Source organism: Protopterus annectens, chromosome 7.part0 (genome assembly GCF_019279795.1).
Source record: "Protopterus annectens isolate FY-2018-M chromosome 7.part0, PAN1.0, whole genome shotgun sequence".
Taxonomy (NCBI): domain Eukaryota; kingdom Metazoa; phylum Chordata; order Ceratodontiformes; family Protopteridae; genus Protopterus; species Protopterus annectens.
Genome location: NC_056739.1, coordinates 432,498,950 through 432,518,454, shown reverse-complemented (window position 1 = coordinate 432,518,454; position 19,505 = coordinate 432,498,950). Strand labels below are relative to the sequence as shown.

The window sequence follows — 19,505 nt, the reverse complement described above, 5'->3', positions numbered from 1 at the left end:
GGCACCTGACATCTGGGGCAAGAAAAACTGATGTAATGGCGTCGGCTGCATGCTTTATACCCCTGACTACCTGATGTCATGGAAGATGAGACAGCAACCGACACAGGACACAAGACTTTGATAATCAGGCCGACTGAGGGCTACTGCAATCAGATAACCCAAATGTGATGACTGCAACAGTGAATACATTCGAACATCTACATTTTATTGTAAGTGTACACAACTGTACTTTCTTTAACATACTCTGGAAGGGGATGACTCCTTAATGAAGCTGGTCTCCTAATTACTGGTCCTGTGGCAGCTTCCCTGCAAGGTGCATTTACTGCACCACAGACTCTTTTTCTGGAGTGCCTGGTTACCTGAGAAGTCAGGTTGCATAAATTCAGCATCTCCTTTTTAAGGACTTTGTCTTGAATACCCTCTACCCTTCTGTCTCAGCTGCTCATGTAAGGACTTCTGAAGCTTAAGCACGTGAGACTAGCGATTATTTAAAATGAACAGGATCTTCCTTTTGATACGTAATGTAATGAATGTTAACAGAGGTAGCAAACAGATCTAAATAATCCTTACAGCTCCAGACATTGATAAGGCAATAACGTGCACAATTGGAAGAGCACTTTTCAGTATGAAAGAAGTTTGCTGCAGAGGAGAACTTTTAACATTGTATTTAATTTTGTACTGACTGTGTTTAGTGATTCCTAGACGTATTAATTTGTTGTAGCACTTAGAATATTTTTGACTGAGGGAGGAAATGATTTTTTTTTTCTTACACAGTGCTCTCTTTTTCCAGTAACAGTGGCTGATTATATATCCCGTGCTGAGTCCCAGAGCCGCCAGCGTGCCCCACAGAAAGAAAAGCAGGACAAGTCAGAGGAGGCAAATGAACCTGAGCAAGTGGTAAGCACCAGTGATAATTTCTTTGCAGGCAAATTTTACCCCCCTTGCCTACTGACCATTAAGCCTTTTCCTAGTTGAGTAAATTCCATTTGTGTTTCCTTAAATTGGACTTTTCATTTTGGATCACAGCACCAGCAGCTGTCCAGAGGGGACCGTGATTTAGGGATCCATTACGCTTTCCTCCCACATTCCTAAGATATGCCATAAGATGCATTATGGACTGTAAATTGCCCACAGGTGTGTGATTTGGAAGAAAGACATGGCAGCCTACTTTTGTCCCCTTTGCCATAGAAACTTCATGGGCTGTGGTAACTGTCAGCGAGGGTCTTAGGAGTCTGATGAGACTGCTAAGAGGGAGCAGGAGTGGTTTATGACCTTTTGACATCCTGACAATGAAAGTGTGCGTCATGGTTTAACCCCAGCCTTTATTGAGGACCAGGAACATGCAATCCACATCATTACAGAGTCACAGTGCCTTCCTCTTTCCAGTGCATAGTTCTACATACCTGTGTTGAAGTCCATCATCCTAGTTGTGGTCGGGTGAGTCTAATTCCTACTCCCCTAGGCTGTGCATTTACATCACCATACCACCATTAAAATATTGTGGCACTATACAACCATCTTCTGGTCACTCTGGCTGTAGTCAAGACATTAACCCTGCATGCCACCTGTGCTAGATGAGCGCAGAGAATGTAGTTTTTCTTTTTTGTCATAGAATCATCCAGGTGGTTTTAAAGGTACAATATTTTAATCTCATTCTTATGCATGTCAAGTAAAACCTTGCATTCCAGATTTGCTTGGTAGTGTTGCACAGAGGGTTAAGGCTATGAGCTGCTAGCGTACATCTTGTAGTCTAAGTGCTTTCAGAATCTCTCTTGAATAGTGACATCAGTGCTTATTTTGTTTTACTTGGTTCTTTGGGACAGCCTCATCCACTCTGGATCAGGTACTGTAAGTTACCCATAGGTGTGAATACATGCATTGTGATATACCCAGCCAAGGTTTCTCAGAGTAGTTTCCCAAAATTCACATCTCTTCCGATACCCTGGCACTCCCAACGGGAATAACAAACACAACCTAGAAAGCATGTGATTGTTTCAAAGTTGAGGCATGTTACCAGGGGTGCAAAAGGTACAGAGACAATCCAGACTGTGGGATTGAAATTTTACTACAGCAAGCAAACCTTAAATGCATACAACTGTGCTAGTAGTTTAAGGGAAATTCAGTGGTCCAGAGCTGAAATTAAGTTGTATATTTGCTGAGAAGCACTGGAAATGGGAGAGGCTGATTGCTGAACTACTGGACAGAACAGTTTGTCACCCAAGCTTGCCCAATGCCTTAGTGATCATAACACAGGGATGTTCCATCCTTTAAGGGTTGAGCAAATATGTCAGTCATTTCCTATTCAGTCAGTTAATAACACCAGTGTTGGCTTTTTTAGGCTAACTTTACTAATCTTGATTGACATTCTACACAAAGAAATGACAAGCTTTTTGTTGGGAGGTTTACTTGGCCTATCTGCAGTAAAGGAAAAAACGCCTGTCACTCTGAAGTGAAACTAGCTTTAATAGCCATTGGAAGGGGGAAGCGCAAACACCAGACAGGATACCAGTACAGATCTGCAAAGTTCTGGAAGAGGAGTTAACACCCACTTTCATACCTTTTCAAACATGTCTTCAACTAGACTTACTGTGGGACCAGGCTAGGTTTGCAAATGTGGTTACATTTTTTGAGGATAAAGCCCCCTATAGAACCAGATAATTATTGACCTTTTTCACTGCTTCCAGTTCAAAGAAAGGGTTTGGTCATGTAACTGGCGAATCATATTCCAGAACTAATTTGGACCCACACAGCAGGGTTTTGTTCCTGGAGGGAAAGGGTGTTCCAGCAGTACAGTAACCAGCTTATGGCTATACTTTTTAATTGACTTTAAAAATGCCTTTGATTCCTTAGTTTGGAAATTTGTATGGTGAATTCTATCCTCACTTAAATTTCCTGACAACTTCATATGATGGTGTAAGCTCCTCTTTTGGGAACCATTGGCTGAAGTTATCAGAGACTGTGCAATTTCTTGACCCTTCAGACTTTCTACGGGCACCCACCAAGGATCTACTTTACCTCTCGTACTGGCTGTGGAGCTGCTTAGCCTAAACACACACACAGTACATATATATATATATATATATATATATATATATATATATATATATATATATATATATAATCTGTGTGTGTGTGTGTGTATGTATATATATATATATATATATATATATATATATATATATATATATATATATATATATATATATATATATATTATTAGAGAGAGATTGCGTATATGCATAGTGTGTGTGTGTCTGTGTGTGTGTGTAAAGCAAATTGCTCCCACTGAGGCATGCCATACTTAGAAGACATCCTCACTCTTAAGGACCCTTGATACCATCTTACAGAGGTGCTCAGGGTCAGAACTTTTGTTATATTTCAGTCTGCTAGCTAATCAGAAAATGACTGTCTGGATTCCCTGAACACTCAGTGTCTCTATTACATCATTGAGTCTGAGAACAGAGGATTAAGTGGTGTATCACAACCACTTATCTGGGTATTCAGACATCTTTTTCACATGGCAGTCTCCCTGGGGGTAACTTCATTCCCTTAATAGACGGTCTGCACTGTAAAGTGCAGAGACTATCCCATTAGTTAAAATCTTGACAGTGCACATGTTTATATTGCCATAGTGTATGTTTCTGGCCACATGTATCCTGCAACTGGACACACAGCTTATCATCCAAAAACTACAGAAGCTCTTACTGAATTTCATATATGATAACAAACATCTTAGGATCTTGAGAAAGAAGATGATGGCATCTCAGAAATGTGGGGAGGGTGCATGGTTTTCCAGGTCTCTGCCATTATGCGTATGCAGTGGACCTGATGCATTTTATGCAAGCCAGAGCCACCCGAAAACCTTTTTTGTACAAATTTGGAAGTTTACCTAATGTATATACAACTTACAGTGCTTGACTGTAAGGAGAAGGAGGAAAGTGTGGGACTTGGGCAGACTTGATGATGACATAAGAAGCTAAAACTTGATCTTCAATTGGCGACTGTATTCAATTGTGGATTAAGTTATGGGCCAACACTAAGTTAAGAATAGATGGCAAAGCTTCTTATTTGGAGTATTTGGATTTACCATAATGTAATATATTGGTGAGGTCTTAAGCCTAAATACCTTTAAACCCCTTCAATTTACTGAGCTCTGCTTCAGGAATAAAAGCAACAAATTCCCTTGTGGTAGTATTTGCAGATCATGCCCATGATTTACGTTTCACACCTACTTCCATTACACCAGGTGCTGGTATACTTAAATTATATAGCTTTACAGATGATTATGGCTTCAGAGTGTTTGAAAGTGATGAGGTTAAATGAGAGAACAATCTGCAAATACAAATAGATGACATGATTTTGGTTACACATATTGGTCTCAAAAAGATGGTGAGTTCCCTTACTCATGTCTTTCGTGTAGTTTAAATAGCTGCAGTTCTAGTATGCAAACCCTTCACAACGACATAAACTTGGTAGGTGATAAAGTAAGTGCTGGCAGTGGCAATGAGGATTTTTTCCACCTTATGGACCTGTTGAACTTAAAAGTGTAAAATATCCAGTAGATGCTGCAGTGGTCTGGACATTATGGACACTTGTGCCTCATTTGACTGACCTCAGTTTTTCAGATTTTGTGATTTCCCCCAACGTATCTCATCAGGAAAAAGTGGCTACTTCACTTACAGATACAGCAGTGGCCATTATGTTTAATCACTGGATATGCACACAAAACCTCCACGTAGCCAAGGTTTTCCAAGATAAATCAATGATAAATCCAAGAGACAATATCTACTCTTACGGTGGTGACAGCGTGTTTCTGATATTGTCTCTTGAATTAATCACTGGTAATGGCTGGAAAAAGATTGCACCCAGGATTTTCCTAGGTAAGAAGGCCCGGGCTCTGTAAAGCTTTACATTTGGAGTCTGACATCAATGTAAATGAATTTGGTGTATTTTCTTTGCATGGGACACATTGTTAATCTGTTACTTTTCAGTTATATTGTACTAACATATAAAGTTTTTCTTTATCAACTGAAATCATTCCAATTAATATTTTAACAACTGGATATAGCATATCTGTTTTTTTGACCTTTTTTTCAGATTTGCCTGTGTAGTCCAATGCTTAGAATTCATTGTTATAGATAGGCATGTGGTCTGAGACGTGATATCACAGCTATGTTGTACATTTTGGACTTACTATGTTAATATTTTCAGTTTTCATAAAGTGCACATGACACAGCATTTAAATCTCAAACTTATGGAATTAAAAAAAAATCTTATACCCTAGAGTTGTCTAGGGGAGTCTTGGCACCATTTTCAAATATTCCATTATTAGTGAGATTAGCCATTTCAAGAGGGCTAGTCTTCCTTTCTAGAGTCTGCTTAACTTACAGCTACCTTGCACAACTTACAGTGAATCCGACTGTTTCAAGGGCAGTTCGTTCGATCATCTGGTTAGAGTTTTAAAAAAATGGATTCATACAGGCATACATGTCCTGTTTTCACAGGAATGTCTTTCCATCAGTAAGCATTCAGGTCTAGAAAAATTTCTTCTGTAAGCATTAATGAGAGGTGGTATATAGCCCTTGAACTCTGTTCCCAGTGTAATCTGTATGGACCTGATCACAGCTGGTAGTATACTTGTCTATTCAGAATCTAAAGCTGCTTGAAAGTGATCATTTGGCCTTTGAACTAGCTTCATTTCAGAAAATTTTTATTCATTTTGTTAGTGTGTTACAATAGAATTTTCCGTAAGGAATGGATATAATTTAAACATTCATATCTTAATGTGCCAACACTATCAATAGTATCTTAAGATCTGAAGTAGTTGACTTAATTTGGTCTTCAACCTGTGGGTTATGGATATGTATCGGATCTGACATGGCCACATATCCAGTGTCTGATCCCAGCTCCAAGCTCCTCCCCTTACCCATAATGCCTTGTCTCCTTCCTCCCTTCAGATCTCATTTGCTGCTGGAAAAGCAAACATTGTGGTCCTTGTTCTAGGCCAAGTCTGTGGGTTTTGTGAGTAAACTTTTGGTGTTTTTTGCTATCTTTCTTAACTTTTCTCACTTTTCTACCTTTCTACCTCACCGTGTAGTCATTGGTCAAAAAAATTTCTTTCTTTCCCTTTACTGTTTTTCTTAGCGTGAGTGTGTGTGTGTCAGGGTCTGTTTAGGGTATGGCTGAAAACCCTAAATCAGGTTTCAGAAAGGGCACAGAGTGTGGCCAAAAGCTCTCCCCAGCTGATGGCCACACTCTTTGTGTGGTGTGCCTGGGGGGTGCTAACCTGCAAACCTCCTGTCCTATCTGTGCTGGGTTTATTCCCAGAGCACTTAAGGACAGGAGGGATAAATTTATCCTGAAGGGACTACTTCCCTCCTCGGGGACTGTAGCCCTTATGCCCCCCTCATCAGGAGCAACAGCTACAGCTTCTTCCTCTTCCTCGGCTTCAGGGACTCTAAAACTCCCCAACAAGACGTCCAAGGAACAGGAGAAGTTTAGGAAAGACGGGCCGAGGAAGTGGTCCCCCAGCCAGCCCACCACCTAAAGTTAGGGCAGAAACTAGGCCTGGATCACCCCAGCTGCATTCCTCTAGGTTCTCCCTGGAGCCAGAGGAACCCCAGATCTGGTCCCCTGTCAGGGCTTCCCCTCACCAACATTCCAGACTGCTTGCTGTGGCCTCGTCCTTCCACTCCACCCGGAGCTTCAGTGAAGCGGCGATGGATAAGATGATGGGGAGGTTTATCCGCACCCAAGTTTAGATGGGGGTTGTCTTACCTGTCCCTTCTCCCTCTGAAGGGGGGAGCTCACAGACTTTTTTCACACCGATCACTCCTTCTCCGATCTGTGGTTTTGGAGCCCCTGGATTCAAGGACCCTCAGGGTCGGCGCTGAGAATACATTGTATCTCGACGCTGGCCATTGCCTTGAGCATTTCTGATCAAACCAGGTCGGAGCCGAGCTCTTGGAGCCATAGTCCCTGAGTTGGATCCAAGCGGTTGCTGTCGGCTCAGTGTGTGTCTGAGCTTATTCCCTTCGGCTTCTCCGCTCCTGGAGTCTCTGCTCTGACTCCCGTGTCGGGTCAAAGGGGAACGGCTCCTCAGGATGTCCGTTCTCCTTCAGCCCTTGATGTGGTGGAGAGGGTTCTCTCGGTGCAGTCGAGGCCCTTGACCATCTCATCCTCGGACTCCGTCCCGACTCTCACTGCAGTGGGTATGGTCCCAACCATCTTATCCTCTCAGGGACAGCCTGTGCCTGTTTAGCCTCAGGAAGCTCCCCTGAGGGAGCGGCAGGATGTTGATAAGTCCTCCCCAGAGAGTCCCACTGAGGAGGTTCCTCGCAAATGGACATGTAAAAGGAGGCACCTGGACTCCCCACCGGAGTCCCTCACCGAAGACACTGATTTGGAGGAAGGGAAGGTTCCCCCCGATCACCCCTAGAGGATGTCTCCTTTGGAGACATCATGGAACTCCTTCACCAGAGGGGTGTGGTCTGGCCAAAAACCGACCTCTGATGATTCAGTGTTCCTCGAGGCATTCGGCACGGGCCCATCTACTTCCTGGGTTTCCCCTCCCGCACACCCTCTAGTAGACCTAATAACATTGTGGACGTGGAAGGAACTAGACACTGTGGAGCCTATCCCTAAGTGCCCTGATGGTCCTTAGCCCCCCTTCAAACAGGACTTAATGGAGTAAGGGGTCCCCGGTGGATGCTATGGTGGTGGCAGCTGCTATGAAGAAAGAGCTCGTGCAGGAAGGCTCTACGGTCCATCCTCTTGACCGAGAGTCAAGGACGATGGACCATTTAGGGAAGTGTGTGTACACTTCATTGACTTTTTCCATAAGAGCGCTGAACTATATGGCACATGTCATTCAGCTGCACCAAGACTTGGTCAAGGAAATCGTTGAGTCGACCCCGGAGTCCATGTCGGCGGAGGGCAAGATGATGTTCTCTGCTCAGATGGGCACTCTCAAGGCAGTAGCTAATACATACATGCATCTTCTTTCCCATGTCATGGAGGGAGCCGCTAGGGAGACCAGTTCTGGCATTGCTATGAGGCGCCATGCCTGGCTACGGCTTTGTCAGTTCTCAGAACCCTTTAAGGTGTCATTTGCAAATGCCCCATACAACGGTTCTTCCCTGTTTGGGAAGTCAGTTCAAGAGACCTTGGTTCAGAGTGAGAAGGACGGGAAGACACTGCCACTGGGATCCACTTTTCTGCCCCTCAAAGATCCTTTTCTAAGAATCAGTGAGAGACAATGAAGATGTGGTTCTGGAAGTCTCGGGTGTTTTCTCAGGACACTCAGAACTTATCTTTCCCCAGAGGCAGAGGGTTTATGATAGACGCCATCCTAGAGGCAGAGAGGGTCCAAGAAACTTTGGGTCTTGAGAACCATTCTTGGACAGACCCGAGCAGCAGCCCTGAAGCCTGCCCATCTCTGGAGGCAGTCGGGGGTCGCCTATTGCTACACCCAGCGGCATGAGAGTCTGTAACAACAGATCCGTTGGGTGTTGCAAATTATATCCAGGAGTTATTCTGTCCCGTTCATCGAACCACCTCTCCCACTGAATCACTTCCCAGATGTTCCACCCATGCAGAGGGAGGAAGCAGCTCTGGAGATAGACAAGCTGCTAAGAAAACGAGTCGTCCGAGTCCCCCTAGGCCAATCCAGATCAGGCATTTATTCAAGGTTCTTTTTAGTGCCAAAGAAAATGGGGGGACCTAAGACCCATTCTGGATCTATCCACCTTGAACCTGTAAATAGCCAAGGCGAAATTCTGGATGATCACGCTTAGTCCATCCTGCCCTACCTGCAGGCGAACGATTGGATGTGTTTGATCGACCTACAGGATGCGTACTATCATATCAAGATGGACAGGTGCTCTCGGAGGTTTCTTTGCTTCTGGTTGGGGGCCAATCATTATCAGTTCAGAGCCTTACCCTTTGGTGTCACCACAGCCCCCAGGGCGTTCACCAAGGTGATGGCAGTAGTAGCGGTTCATCTGAGGCTTCAGGGTATTCAGGTCTTCCCTTACCTGGACGATTGGCTCTTCAGTGCCCCTTCAAAGCATCTACTTTGCCGAGCCAGGGATTATTTCCTCTTACTAGCAAAAAGACTGGGCATCAACTTCAAGCTCTACAAGTCATCACTGGCCCCTGTTCAGATACTAGACTTCATTGGGGCTCGGTTGGGCACTATCCAAATGAAAGTTTTCCTCACCTTAGACAGGGTACACAGTCTGAAGTTACACATTTTGTATATCCTTCAAGCCTAGGTTCTGACAGCAGAAACAGTACTGAAGGCGTTGGGGTCTGTGGTGGCCACGATCAACCTATAACCCTTAGCGCGACTTCACATGCGGATTCTTCAGTGAACTCTTGCAGTTCAATGGTCTCTATTAGCTCTATCATTGTCTCATCTGGTCTGAATCTCCCAAGTATACAGGGACTTTCGTTGGTGGTGGATTCATTCCCCGGACCTAGTCAGAGGACGTCCGTTTCTTCTGTCCTTTCCCAAAACCACGGTGACCACGGATGCCTCCCAGCTAGGGTGGGAGGGCCATTGCTCAGGAAGGACAGTCCAAGGCACATGGTCCCAATCCGAGACCAATTTGCATATCAACGTCCTGGAGATGAGGGTGGTGGTTCTTGCGTTGCAGACCCTTCTTGCCCATCTTCCTCTAGGCAAGATTGCGATTCAGACAGGCAAAATGTCAGTAGTCTGGTACATCAACAAACAAGGAAGAACCAGATCTTCCCCCCTTTGTCGCAAAGCCATGAGTGTGTGGGAATGGACGATCTCCACCAGCCGTTTTCTGGTAGCAACGCACATCCCAGGATGGTCCAACATTCTAGAGGACTGGCTCAGCAGATCTTTCCTGATGCCTTATGAGTGGTCTCTGAATCCTTCAGTGGCAGAGCAGATTTTTCTAAAGTGGGGTCATCCTTGCTGCGATCTATTCGCATCTCCTTCCAATGCGAAATGCAGCAAGTTCTTTGCTCTGAACCCCCCACCTCCCAGAGACGCACTGATTCATGCTTGGCCTCCTGGTCTTTATGCCTATCCCCCGCTGCCCCTCATGTCGAAGTTTCTTCAGAAAGCTTGCAGGGTGGGAAACACTGTGATACTCATCGCCAAGTCTGGTTTCCCCTCCCTTTGGTCTCACCTAGTAGTTCCACCATGGACATTGTATCTGGTTCCAGATCTTATTTCTCATCCCTCGGGGATTTCTCACCCAGACCTGGACAGTCTGAAATAAACTGCTTGGCTGCTCCAGTTCCCCTGATTATTAGGACTCCTGGTTTATCATCTGTTAAAACCATTTTGGTGGCGGTTCACAAATCCTCCACCAGAAGGGTATACGGTAGCAAGTGGAAACTGTTTTCCGTATGGGCTTCACAGTGGGCATTCCATTGGATCCCTTTACTGCTCCTGTGTCTGCAGTATTAGAGTTTTTGGTGGGGATTTTTCAGCAAGGTGCTAGTTCCTCCATGGTCAAAGTCCAACTGGCTGCAGTTTCCAGTTTTCATGTGGGGGGAAAACATGACTTCAATAACCTCTTCTAAACTTTGCAACACCTTCCTTAAAGGTGCCTTTCTTCTGAGACCCCCCAGTGAAGGATCCTACTCCTCCGTGAGACCTTACTTTTGTGCTTCAGGCTTTAGTCTCCCCTCCTTTTGAACCTGCAGCTTCGGTAGATTTGCAGTATCCGTCTTGGAAGACTGCCTTTTTGGTCGCCATTACTTTTGCCAGGTGAGTGTGAAACTTCAGGCAATGTCCATCAAAGTTCCTTATATGATTTTACATAAGGATAGGGTTTCTCTGCATACTAACCCATCCTTTCTTCCCAAAGTAGCGTCACAAGCCAATATTAATCAGACTATCAATCTTCCTTTTTTCCTAATTTTCGGAATAGGGGTGAATATAAATTATATCTGCTGGATGTGCACAGCCAATTATGATTCTACTTGCAGAGGACAAAAGTTTTTCGTAAATCTGATCAGTTCATTTATTACTCAAAACCCTTCTTAGGGAAACCAATTTCTAAGGTGGTGATTGCTCGTTGGATTTCCCAATGCATTATTCGAGCATATTTTGCCAAGGGAATTTCCCCTCCAGGTCAGGTAAAAGCGCATTCTACCATATCTATGGCTACTTCAGTGGCCTTTTGGTCCAGAATGTTGCCGGATGATATTTGTTCTGCAGCTACTTGGTCCTCATCTCATACCTTCATTTCACATTACAAACTGGACATCGTATCCAGGAGCAGGGCATCCTTTGGCTCTGCTGTGCTTCGAAATATCCTTCCATGAGGGCCACCCAGGTGTTAGTAACTGGGGACTCTGCCCACAGTTTGAAGACCAAATGATGTCAACTACTTCAGATAACGAACTTATGTACTCACCATAACGTTCCATCTGAGTAGCTGAACTTCATTTGTCTTCAGCCACCCCCCCCCCCATTCCCCCCGACCTTGTCACTATTGTCCTAGCCATGTAAATGAAGATGGACATCCTAGGAGCATCCCTTGTTATGCTTTGGCTCAGGATTTTTAGGCCGCCAGTAGTGGTAAGGTCTTGTTGGGTCGGGTGTATGTTAAATGTTGAGCAGCAAACTCGATCTGAAGGGAAGAAAGAGATGGGGCATTATGGGTAAGTGGAGAGGCTTGGATCTCGCATCAGATGCTGGGTATGCAGCTGAGCCGTGTCGGATACACTACAGATCCATAACCCACAGGTTGAAGACAAATGAAGTTCAACTACTCAGATGAAACGTTATGGTGAGTACATAACTTCTTTTTTTACAGAATAAGCTGCACCCTTATTTTGCTGTCTTTGACAGATCCACTGTAAAATCTCAACTGCGAAGATGGCGAGGAAACATTCCTGAACACTAATGCCTGAAATACCTAAAAGGGAAAAATCAAAACTGTATTTTTTTGAAAGGGGCTAGCCCCCAGCACCCCAGTGGGGAGGCAAGCCCCCCAAGCACCTCTAAACCTTGTATGTACCAAATCCGCAGTCACACAGACAAAAAAAAAGGAAAACAAATCTCTCCCAAAACAAAGGAGTTGCTGCTAGCAAACACTTTGAAACTCTTAACAGTGAATTCCTTTAGGAAAAGGTCTTTAGTTTTCTGTTCTTCAACACTTTGATTTTGAACAGTTGACTCTCTGTGAATTTCAAACATCATTCCATATTTCTCACCAACCTTGTCTGGTTTAGAGTTACTGAATCACCTTACAGTAACATTTTTGGAAAATTATTTAATGTTTCACAAACAGATGACTGACAAGCTGCTAATAAATTAAGGTAAGTAAATACTGCATCTGGCACTTCTAAACTCTTTCACCTGTCATTGCAGTAGCTAGATAATCCCTGTGCAGTCCCTCCTGACAAAATCCCCCTGAAATCAAAGTTTGAGTGGGGGGAACTTCTCCTTACTGTTCTACGCTGAACCGTGACAGTAGTTAAAATACTTGCTTGCTACAGTTGCACAGGACTAATGCAGAAAAAGATGTATTTAAATGGATTGTGCTTGTTTAAATGAATGAATGCCGGCAATACTTTGCACTTCTGCCCTATTGATATTGCCAGTTGTGCCTTCTAACTGGGGCAGTATCTTCAAACCTTGCCCTACCTGTGGCTCTTACCTGGCACCTCAGCAGCAAGCCTTTCAGGGAGGATAAAAATAACTCAACTGAGCTTATTACTGTCAGTGGCCAAGCAGCTAAAACAACATTCAAGCAAAAAAAAATCTATTCATTTCTGAGTTGAAACATTTTCCAGTTACACCTTGTATTTAATCCAAATGGAACTAGTGTTCCAAAAAAGTGTTAATGCTGTATTTATAGAGCAGTAGTTAGTGTTTTCTTTGCTAGGATTTTTATTTGATGGGGAAAAAAATTTCAAGTCTTCACTAAAAAACTCACTTGAACAGACTCTGCTGTATGCGAAATGCAGTTTTGTTTGTATTAGTTATATTGTTTTCTTGTGTTTTTATATATACTGCTGTGTATTTTATTGCAGTGTTTTCTCTGTTGTATATTAAAAATTACTGTGTAGGAGTCGTAAGTCTCAACCTGCTCAGAGGCCAATGTGGAACACCAGACCATTGCAATGTGTGACAAACAGTCAAAATGTGGAACACCCTATTTTCACCCTGCGAGAAAAGCATATCTTCACCATGGCCGTGGCCTTTCAACCAAAATATACACATGGACACACATGCACATACACACATATTCACCCTTAAATTCATACCTCTCAACTGCCCAGAATTTTGCAGAATGCCCAGATTTTTGCCTCATGTTTTTGGCCTGTTCTTCATAAAATGTGTAGTTTTCTGGCAAATCACAGACACCGTTTTGATCCTATGATGCTATGAACAAAAGTCATGAGGAAGTTAAGTTCAGTCAAATTTTTTTTTTCCTTTCAAATAAGAAATTAGTTGTGTCCATGGCTTAATGTTCATAGTGACAACAATGTTGATGTTCTTCGTGTTTCACTGTTGCAGTCATTACATTTGGGTAATCTGCTGGCAGGTTGCCCTCAGTCGGCCTGAATAACAAAGTCTTGGGTCCTGCGTCGGTTGCTGTCTCCTCTTCCATGACATCAGGTTGTCACGGGTATAAAACATGCAGCCGATGCCATTTTAATCAGTCTTTCTTGCCGCGTGGTTCCCGAAGCAGAAGCAGTTCACAAGTGCCGGTCGGCAGACTCCTGAAATTTTCGTTTTTGAGTTTCAGAACCGAAGTCTTCAAACTTAAAGTGAAGTACCCCGTTGGGGAAACTTTTTCTTGCTCCTTACCGATGTCATCAAAAGTTAATAATTGTATTACATGTGAGAAACAAATACCTCCTAAGGATCTTCATTTCTACTGTATTCATTGCCTAGGCCTGACCACAACGTGCCTTGCTGTTGGTTTTGTGCTGAATTTAACCAACGCACTATTAAGCGTCTGTATATTTTTTTGCTTCTAAATACTTTGCTTCAAGATTTAACTATCCTGAAATGTCGGTTAGCAATCCGACTACCGGAATTCACAAACAATCCAAAGAAAAAGACAGAGACAGACCGTCAAGGTCCAAAACCGACAACGAAGCTTCTCCTAAGCCAGTCGCCGGTTCGCCAGTACTCAGTGAGGTGCTTTCGCAGCGCCTGATGCCCTCTACTTTTGAGTCGTAGGCCTCTATCAAGACCCATTTGGAGTCCGGTATGCAACGAGATTCTTCAAGTATTGAACCCGCGGATGTCTCTCCCTTGGATGGGTCCGGAGCCGCTGAGCAGGCACCAGCTTCTGAGGGTGTTTTCAGGCCTAAAGATTTGTATATTAAACCAACGCCATCATCAAAAACAAGGCCAAAACCAACTCCTATGTCTACAAAAACCGAAGCATGAGCCACGTGCTTAGGCCCCTATACCTAAAAAACAAATGATCAAACTGGCTGAGGATTTAATTACCTTGATCAGGGGTTCCCAACCCCCTCCAGCTAAGAGGCCTAGGTAAGGCACTAATTATGAATCTTCAGATCTGGTTTCCATTTCTTCTGATTCCTCTTCTGATCAGGAATTTTCCATCCTCCCTTATGAGGACTCTGATGCAGAAGAATCCGTCCCTTCTGCTTCTCCTCCTGAGGATTTTTCTTTTGGAGAGACTTTGCATACCTTAAGGGAACATTTTCAATGGGAGAGTCAGGACTTTTCAAAATCCAAAAAGAGGCTTAGGCATTTTCTTCTTCCTCATCATAGGCCTTTGGCTACACTCCTGTTTTAGACATTGTTGTTGTTTTCTCAGAATCCAGCATGGCTCCTGATTCCCTGCCTCCAGCTCCTAGTAAGGCAGACAGATATTACAGGGTTCCTGACTCCCACAAGTTTCTTTTCAAAAATCCTACTGCTGACCCTCAAACTATTTCTCAGGGTCCCAAGGGTGTTAAGGCTTCTACTGCTAAAAATCCTATCCCTTCTGATAGAGACTCCAGGGTGCTGGGTAGATGGGGTAAGAAGGTTTATACGTCTGCAACCCTGGCAATCAGGGCTTTAAACTGTCAATTTCATATGCTTAAATATCAACAGCATGTCATGGGCTTACTGAAACAGAAAATGATGTTGATTTCTGATTGTGTGGAAAATAGAGTTTACAGGATTTATTGCATTCAGCTGAACAAGTTGGAAAGCATACTTTGCAATGTGGTTTTGATTCATTGGAGGCCTCTTGCAGGGCCGCCATAACTGGATCTGTGATAAGGAATGCTTGGCTCAAGGAGCAAAATCTGCCTGATCATGTTAAAGCTAAATTGTTGGATGCTCCTTTACAACAGGACAGTCTGTTTGGTAATAAGGCAGAAGCAGTTTTAAAAAAGATGGAAGACAAAGCTAAATCTATGCAAACTGTAAAAGATTTCTTGCAAGTGCAGCCACCCAGGTTCAGTAGGCACTGGCCTACTAAGAATTGGTCCTTTCCAGTACCCAAAAGAGCCGCTCAGGTCAAACCCAGGCACTCCAAAGGCTCCAGGTTTCAGTCACAAGGATCTTACAGGGCAAAACAATGGGGTGCCTCCACCTCCAAATCAAGAAGTAGCAAAGCACCACCCTACGGTAAATAGTCTCAGTGACTTTCCTCTGCCATTTCCAAGCACTTATCTTTTGGCAGCCCCTTTGGGGGCAAAACTAGTACTTCATGCTCAAAATTGGCATCTAATTACCCAGGACAAGTGGGTCTTAAATATAGTATCCCAGGGGTACAGATTTCATTTCCACACATTGCCAATTCCAAACGGATGGCCAGATCTACCCCCAAGTCAGTGGGCAGAGGCCCAGAAACAAGTCATGTCCCTCATGGATATGGGGGCTATTCAACCAGTACCAGAAAAGGAAAAAGGACAAGGTTTTTATTCAGGACTCTTCCTGGTACCCAGGAAAGACAAATCATGGCGTCCAATTCTGGACTTATCCATTCTAAATACTTTCCTGGACATTCTAAAAGTCAGGATGCTGACTCTACAACAGCTACTGCCTATGCTAGGCAAGAATGCCTGGTTGGTAACTCTAGACTTAAGCTTACCTGTATATCCCAATCAGGGAATCTTGCTGAAGATACCTCCGCTTCAAAGCAAGCTATTTGCATTACCAGTTCTCTGCACTTCCCTTTCGCTTATCTACTGCACCCAGGGTCTTCACAAAGTGCCTGGCACCAGTAATTGCATTTTGCAGACAAAGAAACATTCAAATTTGTCCTTATCTGGACGATTGTCTAATTCAGGCAGAGGACAAGGACACTCTTCTACAACATCTGGCATTTGTAAAAAGGCTTCTAACATGCCTAGGGTACACCATAAACGAAAAGAAATCACAACTGGTACCCTCTCAAATAATTACATTCCTGGGTGCAAGCTTGAATACAACTGCCCAGATGGCTTACCTCACGCCAGACAAACAAATTCAATTGATAACATACTTCAAGCAAGTGGCCACAAAAACCCAGCTATCTGCAAGATAAATTCTGCAGGCTTTGGGGTTCATGGCATCGTGCATTTTACTAATTCCATATGCAGGACTGCATATAAGGAAACTTCAATGGTACCTAAAAAGCTTATGGAGTCAACATTTTCACAGCCTGGAAACAATGATTCCTCTCATTCCTTGCCTGCAACAGGAATTCCTTTGGTGGGCAGAGGCCTGTCACCAAAACAAGGGACTGTGATTATTCTACCCCCTGCCACCCAAACCTTGACTACAGATGCATCTGACTATGCTTGGGGGGGCCCATCTGGCAAGGAGATGCATTCAGAGCGAATGGAGCCCAAATCAAATGCACCTACATATCAACCAGAAAGAAATGCTTGCTGTACAGAATGCTCTGACAGCCTTCAAGGACTTCCTTCATCCAGGACAACTACTGATAAAGACGGACAACACCACAGTTATGTGGTACATAAGCAGGTGGGTACCCACTCCTACCCCCTTTATAGACTAGCCATGGCCTTGCGGAACACAGCCTTGATTTACCAAATACATCTACAAGCTCAGTTCCTGCCAAGAAAGCAAAATTCTCTGGCAGACGACCTAAGCAGAAATCTTATGGATCCACACGAATGGAAACTGGATCCACAAATCTTCAGCATGTTCACACGAAAATGGGGGAGCCCAGACATAGATCTTTTTGCCTCTCCCCAAAACTACCAGTTAGACAAATTCTGCACAAGAACTCATCACAAAAAAGCTTGGAAAGTGGACGCTCTATCCTTCAGCTGGAAAAAACTATCAGTCTATGCTTTTCCCCCTCTGCCTCTGCTCTCCTAGGTTTTACTAAAAGTCAGATAGGAAAAAAACAAAAATTATTCTAATTGCTCCGGACTGGCCTCGCCAACACTGGTACCTGCTTCAAAGGAATATGTCACACCTTCCTCTGTGGTACTTGCCTCAGCCACCTCATCTATTGTCTCAGCAGAACTATCAAATTCTGCACACTCTGCTCCAAATTCAGAATTTTGCAGCATGGCTAATCAACTAATTTCACCAATCACATCTCTCAGACCTGTGATGGATGTCATTTGGAGGCTAGAAGGCCTAGTACTAGAAAATCTTATGCTGATAAATGGAAGAGAATCTGTGCCTAGAACCAAACACAAGGAATAAACACAGCAATGCCCAATATTTCTCAGATTTTGCAATATTTAACTGAGATGCTTCACAAGGGCCTATCTTTTTCTACTGTAAAAATCCATGCCTCTGCCATCTCGGCTCATTACAACACAGAGCCTCCTCTCTTTTCTCATCCCCTGCTAAAGCAGTACCTTAGAGGGGCCAAAAATTTGAGACCTCCCAGGAGAGCACCGACTCCTGCATGGGACCTCAATTTTGTGCTGGAAAAACTCACCCTAACTACTTTTGAACCAGCTGCTACTGCAGACATAAAATTTCTTTCTTGGAAGACAGCCTTTCTTTTAGCAGTCACTTCAGCTAGAAGGATTTCAGAACTACAGGCTCTCATGACAATGGAGCCTTTCATTATCTTTTATCTGGACAGGGTGGCCCTCAGGACCAATCCTTCTTTTATGCCTAAGATGGTATCCAGTGTGGCTCTTAACCAGACCATTCATCTGCCAACTTTTTTCTCAAATCCGCAGAACAAGGGGAAGCGGATTCTGCATTCATTGGATGTACACCGACAACTAAGATTCTACTTAAACAGGACAAAATCTCTAAGAAAGTCTGAGCAGCTACTGGTGGCATTTGCTGCAGGGGCAGAGGGGTAGGCTATATAAAAGCAGACTATTTCAAAATGGATAAGCCATTGTATTCGTTTCTGCTACATGCACCGTGGTAAACCTGTCCACAAGGGGATCAGATCCCATTCCACCAGGGCTGCATCTACTTCTGCAGCTTTTCTCAGAGGGGTTCCTACCAGAGACATTCTAGAAGCTGCTACTTGGAGCTCAGTGCATACGTTCACAAAACATTACCATTTACCTCTCTTTTCTAAATCCAGGGCAGGCTTACCCACTGCTGTCCTGCAGGGCCTTATAGCTGCTCCTAATTCTGTATAATTCCATCCTCAGCTTTGGGATTCTACCCAAATGTAATGACTGCAACAGTGAAACACGAAGAACATAGTACAGTTGTGTACACTTGCCATAAATGTAGACATTCGAGTGTATTCACTGTTGCAGTCCGGGTTACCCACCTGCCAGCCCCCTTTCCTCTCTGTTGATGTTAAGTTGTCAATCTCACCTTCATTCTTGCTGGATGGGTTCGGAGCCGATCCTCGGCTCCAACTCGGCACTTGCTTTAGCTCGAGAACTCCTTTTACCAGCTCGAGGCAACCCTATATCCCATGATGCAAGGCGGAACTACCTCAGATCTCGTTTGCCGCTTAGCGAAGAGGTGGCTTCTGTTACAAAGCAAAAAGATCAAAGCCAGGTTTGTCCTGAAAGTTCTAGGTCTAATGGCTGCGGCCATTGTTCTTCTACCACTGGCTCGCTTTCACATGCGTCTCCTGCAGTGGATGCTTTTCACACAGTGGTCGTATCACGATCTTCCGATGAGACACGAGATCTTAGTGACACAGTCTTGCAGGGCTCATCTGGGCTGGTGGATATCTTCCCCCCTTCTTCATCAGGGCCGACCCTTTGTTCCCCCTCCTCCAGTTGCCACAGTCACCACGGATGCCTCTCTGATCGGGTGGGGGGGGCATTATCAGGGCAGGATGGTCCACGGACGTGGCAACCCATAGAATACCATCTGCACATAAATGTCCTGGAGATGAGAGCAGTGCTTTTAGCGTTGCAAGCCCTCGACGACTTTCTTCCCACGGGGACTATTGCAGTACAGACGGACAACATGTCCGTGGTCTGGTACATCAACAAACAGGGCGGAACCAGGTCCTATCCCTTATGTCGAGAAGCTCTCGGACTTTGGCAATGGGCGATCTCTTCTCAGCGGTTTCTGATAGCAACGCACATCCCCAGCAGGTCCAACCTATTGGCGGACAGGCTAAGCA

At 44.2% G+C, this 19,505-nt stretch overlaps 1 protein-coding gene across 1 annotated transcript in view; it reads left to right on the top strand.

Annotated features, from left to right (window-relative positions):
- Nucleotides 1-19,505, top strand: part of FXR2 (FMR1 autosomal homolog 2) — a 1,381,282-nt gene that overhangs the window by 1,319,016 nt on the left and 42,761 nt on the right. The window contains exon 16 of the mRNA XM_044076212.1: nucleotides 791-897. Coding sequence (XP_043932147.1) covers nucleotides 791-897 — 107 coding nt within the window. The remainder of the gene's footprint in view (nucleotides 1-790; nucleotides 898-19,505) is intronic.